This window comes from Diabrotica undecimpunctata, chromosome 6, assembly GCF_040954645.1.
Source record: "Diabrotica undecimpunctata isolate CICGRU chromosome 6, icDiaUnde3, whole genome shotgun sequence".
Taxonomy (NCBI): domain Eukaryota; kingdom Metazoa; phylum Arthropoda; class Insecta; order Coleoptera; family Chrysomelidae; genus Diabrotica; species Diabrotica undecimpunctata.
This window is the reverse complement of record NC_092808.1, coordinates 103,492,295-103,510,579: the sequence shown is the minus strand read 5'-3', so window position 1 is coordinate 103,510,579 and position 18,285 is coordinate 103,492,295. Positions and strand designations below refer to the sequence as shown.

The following is an 18,285-nucleotide window of genomic DNA, read 5'->3' as shown; positions in this document are numbered from 1 at the left end:
ATTAGGAGAATTATCTAAAATTTGTGCAACCCTATTTGCTACAAATTGGGTCCAACGAGAAGGATGTGAACGAAGCCAAGCGAGAACAATTTCTGAATCCGACCACATATTTATAGAGTCTAATTGAGATAACTTTTCTTTAACAATATTAGCAATCTTTGCTGTGAGTTTACTACACAATAGAGCACCCATGAGTTCCAATCTTGGAAGGGTCAAGGGTTTTAACGGAGCAACGCGACTCTTAGATGCTAGAAGGGAACAAGACACCTGTTCTGATTTATAGGTCACACGTAAGTAGATACAAGCTCCATAAGCCTTTAAACTTGCATCTGAGAATGAGTGAATCTCAACACCAGTGATTTCTTGACTTAAAAAGAGACATCTAGGTATACTTAAGTCCTTAAAATGAGAGAGACTGCTAATAAAACTTAGCCATTCATGTAACGTATCTGCGTCAATGGTATCGTTCCAACTGATTTTGGAAATCCAAATCTTTTGCATTATAAGCTTAGCGACAACTGTAACGGGATTAATAAGACCTTGAGGATCAAATTTTTGGGCAATCATTGACAGTACTTCTCTCTTAGTGTATGAGTTCTTTAGGGTGAAATCTGGAAGAGAGATTGAAAACGTGTCAAGAACAGGATTCCAGCATAAACCTAAAACCTTATTAGAGCAATTATCTGGAGCTATGACATAAGAAGAGTTTGAAGAGAGAGAAGAAATGTTTTTTAGAAACGAGTCCGAGTTAGAACACCATTTATGTAGAGAAATACATGCTGTTCCAAGTAAACTAGTTAATTCCTTGTGAGCTTTGAGGAGAGTTTGCTCATCATTAGCACCGTAGAGAATGTCATCAATATAACAATTATTTTGAAGAGCGTCACTGGCCAGGGGATATTCAGTTTGATGAGTATTTGCCAGTTCCATTAAACAGCGAGTACTCTGAAAACTGGCGCTTTTAGTTCCATATGTAACTGTTTGCAATTCCAGGCACTCAATATCTTTTTCCGGGGAGTCACGCCAAAGTATGTTTAACAGAAAGGTTTGATCAGGATTGATTTTAACCTGTCTGTACATCTTTTGTATATCAGTTGTGAAAACAAAGGAATATAATCGAAAGCGTAGCAAAATATCAAAAAGTTCCGGTTGAAGAGTGGGACCTTTGAGTAGGATATCATTTAACGAGTAACTACTAGAGCTTTTCATCGAACCATCGAAAACAACCCTAAGTTTTGTTGTTAAGGATTCTTCCTTTACTACACAGTGATGCGGGAGAAAATATTTATTTTCTAAATTTTCATTAGTAAGAGAGAGAGGGACTATTCTAGCATGTTCGAGAAAAAGATATTCACTAATGAACGACTTATATTGAGCGTATGTATTTTCATTTTTTAAGAGCCTATTTTCTAAATTAATAAATCTCTTTAAAGCTACTTTAAAAGATTCACCTAATTTTTTATGCCCATTTTTGCAGACAAGTGGTAGGTTTACTTGAAAACGACCCGAAGGTAAAATACGAGTGGTTTTATTAAATATTTGTTCAGCCAATTCCTCATCGGGGGTTAATTTACTAACGTGGGGAACTTCTTCAATTTCGAAAAATTGTTGTATCAATTTATCTAAATTATTCTCTTCGGATTTGGACTGAACAAAGAGAGAAACATTTGACTGAGAAATAGCCAAGTTTGAACTCCGATGAAAGACATGAGGGGGAATAGTACCAAAAATAACATAACCTAAGTGGGTATTCTGAAGAATGGGAAGATTCTTTCCTAAACGAATGAATCCATCAGTCAATAATTCGCTATAGATGTCGCCAGCTAGAAGCAAATCAATTTTACCGGGAACAGAGTACGAGGGATCTGCGAGAGTGAGATTAGGTGGAACATTTATTTTGCTTCTATCTAGGGTAGCTTTAGGAAGCCTACAGGTTATACTATCAAGTACAGCAAAAGAAGTTTTGAAACTTCTATCCTTCACATTATAGGGAAAAAATTCTATGTTAATCATTTGATTTGACATTGAGGTGTTTTCGGATATGGTTGATATCTTTAACTGTTTAAAATAAGGGGTGAGGTTTAACTTCTCAACCAAATCACGAGAAATGAACGAATGTTGACTCCCATTATCTAGGAGCGCCCTGGCATGCATAGGTCTGCCATCTTTAGAATACACTGTCACTAAAGCGGTAGCCAACAATACATCAGTTTTAACTGATAAAGCAGAGAGAGAAGTGGCTGTATGAGAATCTGAAGTATTTTGTACTTCTAAAGGAGGTTTGAACGAACTGGTAGAAGCTTCGTTTTGGGTATGAGAATTATATGAAGGCGGAGTAGATGTGTGAGCAACACGACTGGAAGAGCCTTGAGACTGTTTGGGAGCCTGAGCGTTGCGATCAATCGAGAAAGATTGCCTATTCGTGTTCCTAGAGGAAGAGACATTTTCAGAGGTACTATGCAAGAGCGAGTGATGTCTTTTCTTACATATACTACATGAGCGTGAAGAGTTGCAATCTTGAGAAAAATGTTTATTACCCAAACAATTCCAACAAAGTTTTTTACCTTTTACAAAATTAAATCTTTCCTGTAAAGAGAGACATTTAAAATCATTACACTGATCAATTTTATGAGAATTACTTTTACAACATATACAATTAGTATCCGAAAACGAGTTTGTTTGTAAATTAACTGATGAAAACAAAGATGTTTTTAATTGAGGTTTATTAAATTTTTTATCATTATCAGAAACGTTTAATTTTTCTTGTATATCACATTTTTTCTCGAGAAAACTAAAAAACTGTGAGAGAGTAGGTAAAGCCTTTGAATCTATTTCATACTCAAATGACCTATGCGTCGCGAAATCTAATTTTTGTAAAAATACTTCGATCAATAGTAAATCCCAATGTTCGATAGGTACAGACATATTTTTAAGAGCAAGTAAAGTTTGTTTACAAAGAGTTAAAAATTCTCGTAATGATTTTGCGTTACTTTTAGCTAAAGATGGAGCCTTTAACAATTTTTGGATGTGTAAACTAATCACACGCAATTTATTTTCGTATCTATTCTTAAGCGTGTCCAAAGCGATCCGGAAATTTTCTTCTACAACTTCTATATTTTCTATCAAATGTAAAGGTTCATTTTTTAAGAAAGATTTCAGATATATAAATTTTTGCACATTGTTTAGCTCTACATTATTGATTATTAGCGTTTCAAATAGCTGATAAAACGCGTTCCAATCGGCGAAGTTTCCTGAGAATACCTGCATCGTAATTTCCGGCAACCTAACCTTAGCAGTGGCTACAGTTGGTGGAGTAGAGTTTGAGCTGAGCGAGTGGGAGGGTAACTTTAAGGCTTCTATCTTATGCTGCAGTCCAGCTAGTGTAGAAAAGTATTTTTCCTCCATCAGTACCCTGTCTTCTGTTTCAGAATCGGTTTCATCGATTTCTTCAATCTGATCCATCACGTCTACATATTTCAGATAACATGTTTTCAATTCGGTGTGTCTGAGTTGAAACTGGAGACCGTCAGTTTCTGCATCTGCGTTTTCTAGTAACCAGTTCGCTATTCTGGTAATCTTGGCCTTCAGTGGTTTTCTCTTCTTCTTGAGATCTTCCATTTTGACTTTAACAAAAGGTACTACTCCAAAAACAAATGCCTAAGGCCGTGCAAACACCGAATTCTTTAGAGAAATTAATGTTTATATTATATACTAATATCTGTATCACACGGCGAAAATAGAGTCAATAATGTTTATATTATAATAAAATGTGTAGCACACGGCGAGAGAGTTTATAGTTTATTAAAACGCGATAAATGTCTTAAATTACACTGAGAGTTTACTTTTCAATTAAATTTTTCGCACACGCGGTAAATGTCTACAAATGTCTACTAATAAATTTTTTAAAGAGATAGTCTTTTTGAAAAGCGGTTCACTTTGTGCATAAGCGAAATTATAATATGGAAAAATCTCACCCAATTTGTCCAGTAGTTTACAGCAACAGGCACAAACACCAGATAAAACTTCTGTCCTTTTGTTTTAGAGTTTATCGCGACACATTAGTCTTTTCGAGGGTCTTTTAATCACATTTATATAAATATGCAAACCTAAGAGTAAAGTACAAATAACGCGATCACCAAACACAAAATCCGTCGCGTTAGGACCAAAAATAATGTTGGAACTTTGATTGATCTCCAACAATTGTTCGGGAGAAAGCTTATTAAATTCCTTTCCCCGTGCGTGTACAGTACCAAATATTTTCGGACCATGGACTGTACAAGAGTTTCCTTCGATATAGATAAGCAGACTTCACGGCGATGGTTCAGTATGTGTTTGGTTTTATAGGGGTTTGTACTTAGAGAAAAATAAGCGTAATTAATCGATACTACACATTTAATACCGAGAAAATATTTACAAAGGCACTATTACTAAATAAAGAGTTCGCTTTAATAAATTGTTCATTTTTATACCGGCGTTTTAGGGGCGCGCGACTATAGAGAAAACTAAATGCACTTTTTTACCGCACTTTTGACAGTCTGTCAAATACAGTCTGTCGCTAAGATAAAATTCAACATTTGTGGAAACGAAAAATAAACTGAAATTAATATAAAATGTTTTTACAACAGACGTGTTTTTTTTTAACATGTTACCCTGATCTTTGCTGAAAAGATCAACTGTTGATGAAATAGTTTTTATAAGTAAACATTTTTTAATTAATTATTAGTTTGAGCTCTTACTGTGTGGAATTCCATTACATAAAATAATACTCTCGACACTTTAAAAATTCCAGTTTATTATAAATTAACTCTCTCTCTTCCGATACCCATTGCAATAATGACTTGTGGCATTGTTCTTGAATGAGCTGGCTAATAGTTTTATAATTGTAGCAATTACCATTGATATTTTATGTTGTTTTAGTCGATTTTAGTCGGTCATTGTTGGAATTTGTTCCGAACAGTTTTACTTATTATTTTTTGTTGTGAATAACTAATTGTTCTATTTAATAAAAAAAATGCTGGGAAAAACGATAACAGGAGAAATGTGACAATGTGTAGTTCATTTATTGGAGTATTTTAAAAAAGAAAAAGAAAACAACGGAGCTTTGCTTTCGTTATCATCGGTACATGAACGAGTAGCGGACGCTTTGAAAATCAGTCTTCGCACAGTGACAAGAATAAAGAGTGAATACAAGACAGGGGCAGCTCTTACTACACCAGGAGAGTCACGTAATGTACAAAAAAAAGACTAATAATGTCAGTGATACTATGAAAGGAGAGATTAGAAATGTACTGTATGGCATGAAAGCAAAAGGAGAGCACGTTACAATTAAAGTTCTAAATACACAATTAAGAAACAAGCATCTCTATGACGGTTCTGATACAAGTTTGTGGCGTCTTATGAAAAATTGTGGGTTTTCATACAAACTAGAAAATAGTAGACGAGTGCTATGTGAGAAACCATGTATTGTCTCCAAACGACTGTAGTTCCGTTTTTCCAAAGTCCAAACGTTTTTTGAGGCATTATATGAGAAATTTTTTAAGTCCAAGCCCACTTCAGTTCGTTTTTTTAGATGAAACATGGATATTCCTAAAAGGGGCATATAAACGTACTTGGCAAGATGACTGTGTGAGAAGCAACAGAAAAGGACACGAAAATACAGGAAGTAGGCAAGGATTTGTTAAAGATGCTGGATTACTGTTTTCTACGAAATCGAAGAGTGCAGACTATCATGATTCTATGGATAAAGAGTCTTTTAAAAAGTTCGTCTCCGAAAAGCTGATACCAATGTTGGAGAAACCATCTCTAATTATTATGGATAATGCCTCATACCATAGCTCTTTAATAGAAAAGTTACCGAATGCCAGTTGGAAAAAATCGGACTTACAAGAATGGTTACGAGCGAAAAAAATAATTTTTGACGACGATTCGGGCAAGATAGAGCTATTGAGTCTTTGTCGCCAGAATAAACCACAAAATACCAGGCACGTTATAGACGAGCTACTCCAAGAATATGGGCATCAGGTTTTGAGATTGCCTCCATATCACTGTCAATATAATCCGATTGAGTTGGTCTGGGGCATTTCTAAACAATACTATGATCGTCATATTGAAGAACACGGACGTGGAGATGAAACAGTGAAAAAAATTTGGGGCGATGCATTAGCTGAGGCAACACCTGCAGTGTGGGCGAGTTGTGTTAACCATACTAAAAATTAATTCAGGACGACTGGGCAAAAATGGTCACATATGATGAAAATGAAAGTAGGATTATCATCGATTTGGCGGAAGATTGCAATGATGAAGACAGTTCCAGTGAAGACGCTGACTGATTAGCTAATTAATCAAGGTCAGTACGTTGTAACAGTTCAGAATTCGCTACAGTGCTTAAAACTTAAAAAATCTGTATCATTTTTTAATTAAAGTGGGTTAAATAATTAACACTTTTTTGGGTATATTTCAAAATCCTTTTAAAATGTACTTTTCGTTATATCCTGTCCTATTGTACTGCAAGCTAGAAAAATACTTCTTCGCAATTTATACGTATATTCCGTTATTAGAAATTTAATGAAAAATAATTTATAATTTTCTTTTATAACTATTATTTCGTTTGACATGCTACATTTTGCTCCGCCACTGGAGGAGGTAAACGAATCGAGCTTAGACAAGGAAAGACAGATGAAACAACTTATTGCAAGTGTTTTCACACGCACACGCCAAGAACGATGAAAACGATTATATATGTATATATATATATATATATATATATATATATATATATATATATATACGTATATATATATATATATATATATATATATATATATGTATATATATATATATGTATATATATATATATATATATATATATATATATATATATATGTATATATATATATTCAGGGATTCTACAGTATTCACTGCCTTCCCTCGCTCAACCGTTTCCCCATATATACACATATACACCTCAGATGATCTTCAGCATTTGGACTTGACTTTCTTTAGTAATTTAAAAAAGGCACTTAATAAAGAATATGATTTTTATCTGTCTAATACAGGCCATCGAAAAATAACCGAAAGTGACTTCGCTGAGCTGTTAAATAAAGCATTTCTAAAAGTTGCCACTATGAAGAAAGCAGTGTCAGGTTTTTGTGTATATGGAATATGTCCGTTAGATCCTGATAAATTGAATGAGGGTGATTTTGCTCCTGACAATCCAGCAAAGGAAATTATAATAGAAGCTACTTCTCTACCAGGGGCTCCTACAACGACTTAACAAGATCCATCTACTGATGAGTCAATGTTAGATATTACAAATGTTTAGCGTTCAACATCTAAGAAAAATTCCTTTTTCATTTTTGCTCCAATTACAGCGAAAACGGTTAAACCAAAAATTAAAAGAAAATTTCGTAACAAGCAATAATAGTAAATTCACAAGCACACCTATGAAGACAAAATTGGAGGAAGTCAAGGGAAAAAGACGATTAAGAAATGAGAGTCTGAAGAGAAAGAAGGAACAGAAAGCAGCAAGAAAGGTAACTGTTCGAAGATGTTTTGATAAAGAATCGCTAGATATCTCGCCAGGTAAAAAAAAATTGAAGACAAACAAAAAAAACGAGAGTGCAGACGGAGCTAAATCCTGAGTCGTCCTATGTAACAGATGATGATTTTTCAGATATTATTGATGAATATGAATCAGATAATCTTGAATTAAACTTTAAGTTAACAAGACTTGTCTTTGTGGACAAAGAGGAAAAAACAAAGAATTATTGTATAGATGAAATCTATACCATATAGCATATATAGATATATGTGCCTCGTGGAATTAAGAAAATATACAAAAAACCAGAAAATTATAAATGCGACTTTTGTTTTCGTCAAAAATATTATTCAAATGATGAAAAGGTTGCCAATGTGAGCCGATAATACTAGTATATGGGAAATGAGTGAATAGTCACGATCTTAAGTAATTTAAATTTAATAAAGTTGGTAAATTTTTGGGCTACCGGTTTTAATGCTTATAATATTTGCCCCATCATCAAGCCCCGGTACGTTATTTTTATTTGTATGTATTAATAACTTAAAGCTAAAACGACATAAAACAAGCAATAAACCACTGAAACACAATAAATAACACCAAATTAAGTGAACAGCTATAACATTAATTGAGAGTGAGATTGACAAACCAAGTATTGTATCGGGACATTAGTGCCATTGGGTGTCACCATTCTGATGCAAGCTGCACTAAATAGTTAGTCAGCTGTTAGTATCGGGTTTATCAGATTAAAATTGTATTCTGAGTACAGTACTTCTGAGAATTACCTTAACCCTTAAGGAATACATTTACTCGCAGTTTAGAATTTAAAACCTTATTTATAAGGTACCTTACTAAATAAGGAGCTGTCTTAGTTTATAGAGCTTTTCTGAATCTGATATATAAGTAGTATTTGTTTCGTCGCAGATTAAAATTTAAATTAAATTCAATTCAACTAACACAATTTTTCTCTAATAAACTCTATACTAACAGCTGACTGACTATTTAGTGCAGCTTCAATCAGATTGGTGACACCCAATGGCACTAATGTCCCAATACAATACTTGGTTTGTCAATCTCACTATAAATTAATGTTATACTTACTTATTCAATTTATTATTATTTAGTGTTATTTATTGTGCCTCAGTTGTTTATTGCTTGTTTTATGTTCTTTTAGCTATTAGTTTTTAATACAATTAAAAAAATTTACTAACTTTATTAAATAAAAACTACTTAAGATTGTAAGTATTGACTCATTTCCAATATATTAGTAACAATATTATATTTAATTTTTCTTCTTCTTTTCCTTACTCTTTATAAGCAATTCTGCTTGTTCATTGGCGAATTATTACCTCTATGAAAGGTTGTCACTCCATCTTTTGCGCGATGCCATCAATTTCTATTTTACATCTGGTTGGTTCCTTGCTGACTGCTATTGTTTATTATTGCATATTTAAGTAAGCCATTTAAATAATATTTCTTCATAATATTATTACACTTTTGACATAAACGTTTTTATTACATTTATTTTTAATAAATTTTTTTTTCTAACACTAATTTTCCAATTCTTGCGCATGGTTACTCGCATGGATAGGGAATCGTGCCCAAATTCACTTCTTTTCTTTTTTAATATTATGCTTTTGCACTTTGTATGTTTCTAATACTTATTTCAAATATTCAAAGTAATATAATTAGACTACGATGTAAAATCGAAATTGATGCAAAAATAATAAAACAGGAAGCAAAGTTTAGATATCTGGGAATGGATATAACTACTTACCGAGATGTTGAAGAAAGAGTGCGACAACAAAGCTTAAAAGCAAGTAAAGCGGCCGAATCTCTTAATGACACAATCTGGAAGAACAAACACGTAAGACAAGATAAAAAAACAAAAATCTATAAAGCAGCAATTAGACCTATATTAACATACACCTGGCACATCTAAAACGAGATGACCTCTAGAAACAACAGAGATGAAAATACTCCGACGAATATCAGGAAAAAGTCTGTTGGATAGAAAGAGAAACGAAAACATACAAAGAGCATGCAATATAGAAGACATAAATGGATGAGTGACAAAACGGGAACACGAGTGGAACGAACACATTAGTAGAATGGGCGAGCATCGGAAAGTACGAATAGCACGAGATAAGTCATCAAATGGACGAAGAAGTATTGGCAGACGAAGAAAAGATAATGCGATGATTTAAACAATTTAGGAGGCTAATATTGAAGAAGAAACAGGCTTTAAAGCCTACATAAAAGAAGGAGGAAGAAGAAGAAAAATAATTACACCATAGGTGTAACGTACTGGCAATTATAATAGATTTAAATAATTTACAACAGAAGCGATTTCTGTAACGCATCATTCCCCGTTTTCCTTTATATGAGAAAAAAAAGTTTTGTACAGCTCAAAAAGAAAGAAAACGTAAATAGTTTTCGTTTAAGGCTACCAAAATAGGTGGCGCTTTTTCCAGCAATATACTAGAATAACGGAAATAGCAAAACACCTTCGCTGGCTTTCCGTGTTTAAATTTGTATTTTTCCGACTGTCTGAAGACGTAGAGCATACAGAAATAACGTTATAACAATCTATTGATACCAATTCATGCACGAAAAGTTTAACGAATTGTGTTCCTTTCGCTGTTTATTTTTATATATTCGGCATCTCAATTCATCAAAACCGTAGCAAAGCTTTTGCTGAGATTTGTAAATCTTTTATATATACATATATATATATACATATGTTATGTATATATATATACATATCTATATAAATATATATATATATATATATATATATATATATATATATATATATATACATATATACGTTCTTAGCATATTCTACCGATTATGGTGTAGTCTCCTTTACATACTTATTCTTTATCTTTGCCCACGATTATATATATATATATATATATATATATATATATATATATATATATATATATATATATATATATATATATTATATATATAATATATATATAGGCACGTGGACTATCTCAGGCGCTGATGAAAATCAATTCAAATTCTTTGAGCGACCAATGTTAGATTTGGCACAATGGGCCAAGAGAACTAGAAGTAAAAGAAGAAAAGAACTAAGTTTTACTAATAACTACAAAATAATTTAAAAATATAGGTGGGCTCCTAAAAAGCAGACAAAAAAAAACAATAAAAATTAGTCGAAAACTTGGAATAAAAATAACTTACCTATGTAAATGTTGATAAGTTGTCCAGCAATTTTTCTGTGTTTCGGTAAGAAAAGAGAGAAATTCTCGTCTCTTCTTAATTCTAAAATTTCCCCCAAGGGAGGTATAGAAATAGTCTTCACAGGAATTTTACCTCCATCAGCATCTTCACCAAATCGAGATACAATCTGATTTCCAACACTTTTGTATTCATCTGGCTAGATAGATGAAAAATGAGTTTAATACTTTTATATAAATTTTAAAGAAAACGCTATATATTATGTACTTTTCTACAAAAAAAGGGGATCAAAATAACCACAAGCGGTAAAAATATACAGTGAGCAATAAAGTCCAAATTAACAATTAAAATATGTACAAATTTACTGAAATAAATTAATTATATTTAGATGTAGATCTGGAGAAATCTATCAGATTACTAACAGTTTAAAGAAAAATTAATATTTTGACATGCAACTGAAAGTAGATGGGAAAACATAGTAAATGAAGTAGAACACCGAGATGGGACATCACCGACTAACTTTACTTGCTCGAGTAAAAGATGAAACTAACAGAGAAAAAATGAAAATAAAAACGCGATAATAAAAAATATAACTAAAAAATACTTAAAATTGGATAATTACGTACAATGAAAGAGTGAACAAACAATACTATCAACTGGACACCAGCACAAAGATATAAAAAAAAATGGTTTTTAAACATTAACACTAAAATTGTTCTGAAGCTATTTTCTTGTGACATGTTAAAGTAATTACTATTTAAATGGGAGTAAGCTACAATTAAATGTTAAAGTACGTTTATTGACGTTTCAATTTCCATTTCGGAAATCGTTCTCAAAATACAAACATTAGTAAATTAAACAATTTTTTTTTTGTTACTTGGTAAAAAATTCTTCTAATAATATCTGATCTCATTTATATTGACAATTCAGATATACATTATACATTTGAAAGTAGACGACTTTAAAATGATATTGCCAGTATTGTTGAGTTGCGTTTCTGGGACGACTTTACTTCTAAGATAGTTCACTCGATTACATGAAATCAACTTTAATTTGACAATATCCATCAGAAAAAATCATAGCATGTAATTCGTCTTTAAAAAGACAAACACATGCCGTGATGACAGTAAAAATCTCCTGTTAGTGATTCCATAGTAAATTATGAGGGAAAAAACCAGGAAAAAAACCTCATAATACTATCCCTAAATGGATTACATGCTATGATTTTTTCTGACGGATATTCTCAAGTTAAAGTTGATTTCATGTAATCGAATGAACTATCTTAAAAGTAAAGTCGTTCCAGGAACGCAACTCAACAATATTGGCAATATTATTTTGAAGTCGTCTACTTTAAAATGTATAATGTATGTCTGAATTGTCAATATAAATGAGTCAGATACAATTAAATTAATAGAAGAATTTTTCCCCAAGTAAGAAAAAAAATTGTTTAATTTACTATTGTTCGTATTTTGAGAACGATTTCCGAAGTGGAAATTGAAACGTCAATAAACGTATTTTAACCTTTAATTGTGATCAAAATTATTAATTTAATTAAAATGAAAAATTGAGAACCCTGGGAAGGAGCACTTCAATTAAACATCTAATATTTGAGTTATGAGAAAATAAAAAATAATTAGTAAAACAAGTTAATGGAGATTGGTCTCAATGTTCATCAAATAAACTATAATTATTAATATAAAAATTAGCACATAAAATCCAATTTTAATGCAATGTAAATTAAGTCATACTTACAATATAATCCCCAGGAACGTCAAATACAGTATTGTCATCTCCTTTGGGCATAATAACCAGTTCTTTTGGCCTGTCAAAGAGCTTGACAACATGATTCTTAGCACTGGTAGACATGTTAAGCAATAGTTTCTAAAATATTGTTTAAACTATTAATACATAAATACTTATATACACTAACAGTAGATTAGTAAACAGTGTAGTGTCTGGGGGCTCAGGATACTGGGACCCCGAAAGCCCTGAAGAAGACATCAGAGAGAATGTCGAAAATTCGGCGCAGTGAAAATTGACACGGCTGAACCCTTTGATAAGCTATATATACATATACATATACATATACATATACATATACATATACATATACATATACATATACATATACATATACATATACATATACATATACATATACATATATATATATATATATATATATATATATATATATATAAATTTATATATATATATATATATATACATAATATATATATATATATATATATATATATATATATATATATATATATTAATATGATCTGAATTTGTATGTAGAGAAAAATGTATAGAGAAGAAGAAGAAGACAAATAATTTGTAAAATTATGTGAAGTATAGTTAGATTCTAGATATACTGCTTTAATTTTTGTCATTTTTTGAACTGGGACTTTCTAAATTATGGAAATCAATAGATTTAAGAATATTTTGTAAATAATAGGTTGCATTGAAATATGATATCTACCTGTCGTTTTCAGGAATTCATATCTGTTATCTCAAAAGATGTCATTAACAATGAAGGAAAAAGTAGAAAGTTATTGTCTTATATGATTTGTACACAATTACGGGAATTGGAATTAGTTGAGTTTTAGAAATTTGGAGAGTTTTGGAATTTGGTTGCATGCAAAGAAAGAATGTGTAAGTTACAAGAAATTATGGAAGGAATGAGATTGAAAAAGCAAGTAGGATCATCTGCTGTTGGACTTGAAGCGAGTGAAGATAAAACTGAAAGAAGTGTGCCGATAGTTTGTTTTTTTAAACCGGTGAAAGAAAAATTATTGTGGTAAAAAGTAGTGCAAAGAAAGTGTTGAAAGCTGTAGTTGCAGTATTTGTAAGTAAAATAATTTACTATTCTTGAATTTTGGCCCTCCAATCGGAGCAATAAACATTGTTAGGCGTTTGTCGACAGTTTTGTTTTTATAAGCAGAACCCGGGAAGCAGTTGTTGGATAGGGAACTAATTAAAGTAAATCCTTTTAGAAAAATACAAAGGCAAATTGTGGAAACGAGACATTTATTGAACTATAATAAATTTGCACGGCTACTTCATTTTAAATTTTTTAGTGGGAATATAAATGGGTATATGTTTGGTTGCCTACAGCACAGGTCACTGCCAATCACGGAGCGTTTAATTAATTTATGCAAGCAATGTATGGTGTGTTGCCTATAATGAAATCGTTCAATAATAGAAAATCATTCATTAATAGGGGTCATTAATCAATGATTTTGAGGGTGTTAAAATTGATCATAAATGGACGGTCGACGGAAAAATTCATTAAATAAAATTGTTTGTTTTTTAATTTGCTAATTAAATCACAATAAATTTGATTTTGTGTATGGAATTTCAAATTAGTTCAAACTTTTCACGTCTGAATCGGATATATATATATATATATATATATATATATATATATATATATATATATATATATATATATATATATATATATATACCTATATATACCTATATATAAGCGATTCAGACGTGAAAAGTTAGAATTTTTTGTGCTCGAATGACAAAATATATGGCTTATATTTTTTTAGAGCAATAGAGCACTAAAAAAGCTCTTTGCTCTATTGCAAGCGACTAGTATTTGCACATTTCGACAGGCCAGAGGACAGAAACACTTTATTTACTTAATTCTTAATCTTAATATTAAGTTGTTAAAATAACAGAACAGGTAAATTAACAAAATAGATAAGGTATAAAAATAATGTGTGATTTTGAATAAAGTGTGGCACACAAGCAATCATTTATGAGTGGGTATATTCAGATAATGATATAGATAAGCCTTTTTTACAATACAGAACATAACAAACACAACAGGTATACAACCACTATAAACGAATCAGAAATACAATCAAAAGGGAATACTGACAGAGCTTCTCAAAATATATGGAACCCGACTTCCATAAAACTCAATGAGAAATATGGAGAATTATGAGAGGACAAAGAAAAGAAATGAACGAACTAATAAAAAATAAACACATTTAGAAAAAAAACATAGGCAGCCTACTATTTGCTAATGGTGACGATATTGAACTACCAACACCAGAAGTAACGACAAATGAAGAAATAAACATTAAAGACGCAGAGGTCAAGGAAGCATTAAGGAAATTAAAAAATACAAAATCACAAAATACCACAAGAATGGAGATCAAGTATTCTAATATTTCTCTTCAAAAAGAAAGACAAATCGGATCCGGAGAATTACAAAGGAATTAACTTATTAAACAGAACACTAAAATTAACAAACAAAGTGATAACCAATAAACTAAATGCAATTATAAGATCAGCAAAAGAACAACAAGGTTTTGAACAAGTCGTGAATATTATGTACCGACGCTATATTAATAATGAAGAAAGAGCAAGAGATATCATTAGATTACAAAAAAACGGCGTATTTATCTCTAGTGGACCTAAAAAATATATTTGACAGGGTTTTATTAAAGGGCGTTATCCACTTATTGTACGCATGAGAGATATCCGTAGGAAAAATCAAAACAATAGACAATATCTACCAGAAAGACACAATAAAAGTTAAAGAAGAAGAAGAACTAACTAACCCAATTAAAGCTAGCAATGGAGTAATACAGAGAGATTCCCTGAGCCCCTAGTGTTCAACCTGGTCATGGATGAAATAATAAAACAAGTAAGAATTAAAAAATGATACAAAATGCGAGAAAGGCAACTTAAAATAATTTGCTATGCGATTTGCTATGCGGACCATGCAATATTAATCTATCAAAGTGAATATGTCGTAGCCAATTACGACAAGACTAGAGAAAAAGTTAAATTTTTACCAGCCCCGAGAACAAGCTGGCTTCCGCTCAAAATTCGGAACAAACGATCACCTGCAAACAGTAAAGACCTTAATAGAAAAGTCGCTAGATCATAACAGACCACTGGTACTTATCTTCGTAGACTTTCACAAAGCCTTCGACACTGTGGAATTAGACAGCATTATAACTGCTCTGAACAATAGTAGAATAGATTACCGGCTCACAAAGCTAGTACAAACATTATACCAAAACGCCACAATGCGTGTAAAACTACATGATACCACCAGAGAAATTCATATCAAGCGAGGTGTGAGACAGGGCGACACTCTCTCGCCTAAATTATTTATAACGGTCCTCGAATACGCCTTTAAAATGCTAGAGTGGGAAAGTAGAGGAATAAAAATAGATGGAGAAATGCTCCATAGTACACATGCACATAGTACTTATTACCGAAGATCTGGGTGAAGCACAACAAATGGTACAAGAATTAGAAAACGTATCTTCAACAATAGGTCTAAAAATGAACATCAGTAAGACCAAATTTATGACAAATTTAGTTCCCAGCGAACACCTAATTATTCAAAATCAAGTGGTAGAATTGACAGAAAAGTACATATATCTTGGTCATGAAATCAGAATGGGCAAGGACAACCAGACCTGCGAATTTCAACTATGAATAACACTTGCTTGGGCGGCGTATGGTTCACTAAGAGACATCTTTAAGAGCAACATCCCGATAGCTATGAAATGGAAGACATTTGACCAATGCGTTCTTCCTATTATGACATACGGAGCAGAAACTCTCACGCTCACAAAAACAACAGCACTAAAAATGCGAGTGACACAAAAGCGCATGGAAAGATCAATTCTCGGCGTGACAAAAAAGACAAAATAAGGAATCAAGACTTAAGGAAAAGAACAGGTCTCAGTGATGTCGTCGAACGTATAGCCAAGCTATATGAAATGGAATGGGCAGGTCACATAGCGAGACTGAAAGACACAAAATGGACCAGAAAACTAATTGACTGGCGCCCACGAGAAGACAAACGCAGCAGAGGACGACCACCAACACGCTGGATGGACGACATTAGACGAATATCCAATAAATGGCAACAAGAAGCACAGAACCGTGAAGAGTGGGGAGAGACCTATGTCCAGCAGTGGACAAAAGAGGTTGCATGATGATGATGATGGAAGTGAAGATGATTTACAACGTATGATGCAACAATTTAATATAACCGTCAAAAAATTTAATAAGTTAATTTCTTCAAAAAAGGCAAAATGCATGGTTGTAACAACTAATCTACTAAGATGTAAATTATAGCTGGAGAGTCAGATAATAGAACAAATGTTTTAATATCTAGTCATCACACTATTTAGCTAGGGAAACTTGAAATAGAAGTGAAAGATCAATTTAATAGAGCTAACAGAGACTCAGGTAGCCTAAATAAATTAAAATGGAGAAATAAGGAGAGAAATAAAGCAGCATTTTTAAAACAGGCATCAGATAATGACATATGCTGCAGAAATACGACCTGACACAGAGAGAACAGAGTTATTAAATGGCAGAGATGAAAACCCTTAGAAATATCAATGGTAAGACAATATGATACAAAGCTGGAAGTACAGATATACGACAGAGATACAAGGTAGAGAACATCAAGAACTGGGTAAAAAATAGAAGAGTAGAATGGAATGATCATACAAGCCAAATGACAACAAATAGAGTAGTAAAGACGGTAGTAGTGGCGGTTTCCCAATAGGATGACGATAGGTGGAAAGACCTCGAAAACGATGGACGATGGAACGACAACTTAGTGGAGGCACATTTAAAAACAGACAGAGTCATGTCTAAGCAAACAGAAGACGAAAAAGAAGTTATAGGTAGAAAAAGTTATTATTTCCTTAGACGATATAATGTGAGACAATATAAAATTAGTAGGTTTAGATTATTAAAGAAAGTTTACGAAGAAATAAATAAAGATTTACAAGAAGAGACTAATACAAAGACACAAAAGATGGGTTAAACGAGTATATTTATATAAGATATAAGATCTATACGGTGAATAAAACAGACATTTCTTAGTAGAATTACAAGCCTTTAAAAAATATAGCCATAATATAAATATAATCTTTTAAGTCAGAGAGATATGTAAGACTGTGTCACTAGAATATTTTTAATTTTGAATACGTACAATTTAATTAAAAAAAAAACTTGTGATATGGAGTAAAATAAAAAACATGTACATAAAAAAATATTCATTTGGGCAATTGTATAAAAAAAATTTACCTGTATTTGTTACGGCAAATATTCAACTGGAAGACTGAGTTCAAAGACTGAAGAACTATGAAACAAATAGCCTTTATATATGTTAATATCCGAAAAACAATAATATTAAACATTAGATAGTGGTTTGATAGGTAAGAAAATTAGGCCATTCGACCAAAAATTGTTTTGGCAACCCAAATTTTGTGGTTTATCTGCAATTGTAGAAAACAATTTCTTAAACTGTTTCATCAAATAATAATTTTTATTTAGGTATAAAAATTATGAAATGTGTATTTTCAAGCCCTAAAAGAAACAAAAAACAAAGAAGAATGAATAATTTGTCGAATCTATCAGGTAAAAAGTATACAATTCAATAAAGGAGTAGGCCAGGGAAATAAGCAAAAAAGTACCCTGTTTTTGACACTCGTCCGGCCAGGCAAGCGACAGTTGTTTTGAGTAGTATGGACCTC

The 18,285-nt window shown here is 32.1% G+C and overlaps 1 protein-coding gene across 1 annotated transcript in view; it reads right to left on the bottom strand.

The window, feature by feature from the left end:
* Window positions 1-18,285, bottom strand: part of LOC140444555 (uncharacterized) — a 66,307-nt gene that overhangs the window by 13,125 nt on the left and 34,897 nt on the right. The window contains 2 exon segments of the mRNA XM_072536316.1: window positions 10,748-10,943; window positions 12,497-12,625. Coding sequence (XP_072392417.1) covers window positions 10,748-10,943; window positions 12,497-12,625 — 325 coding nt within the window.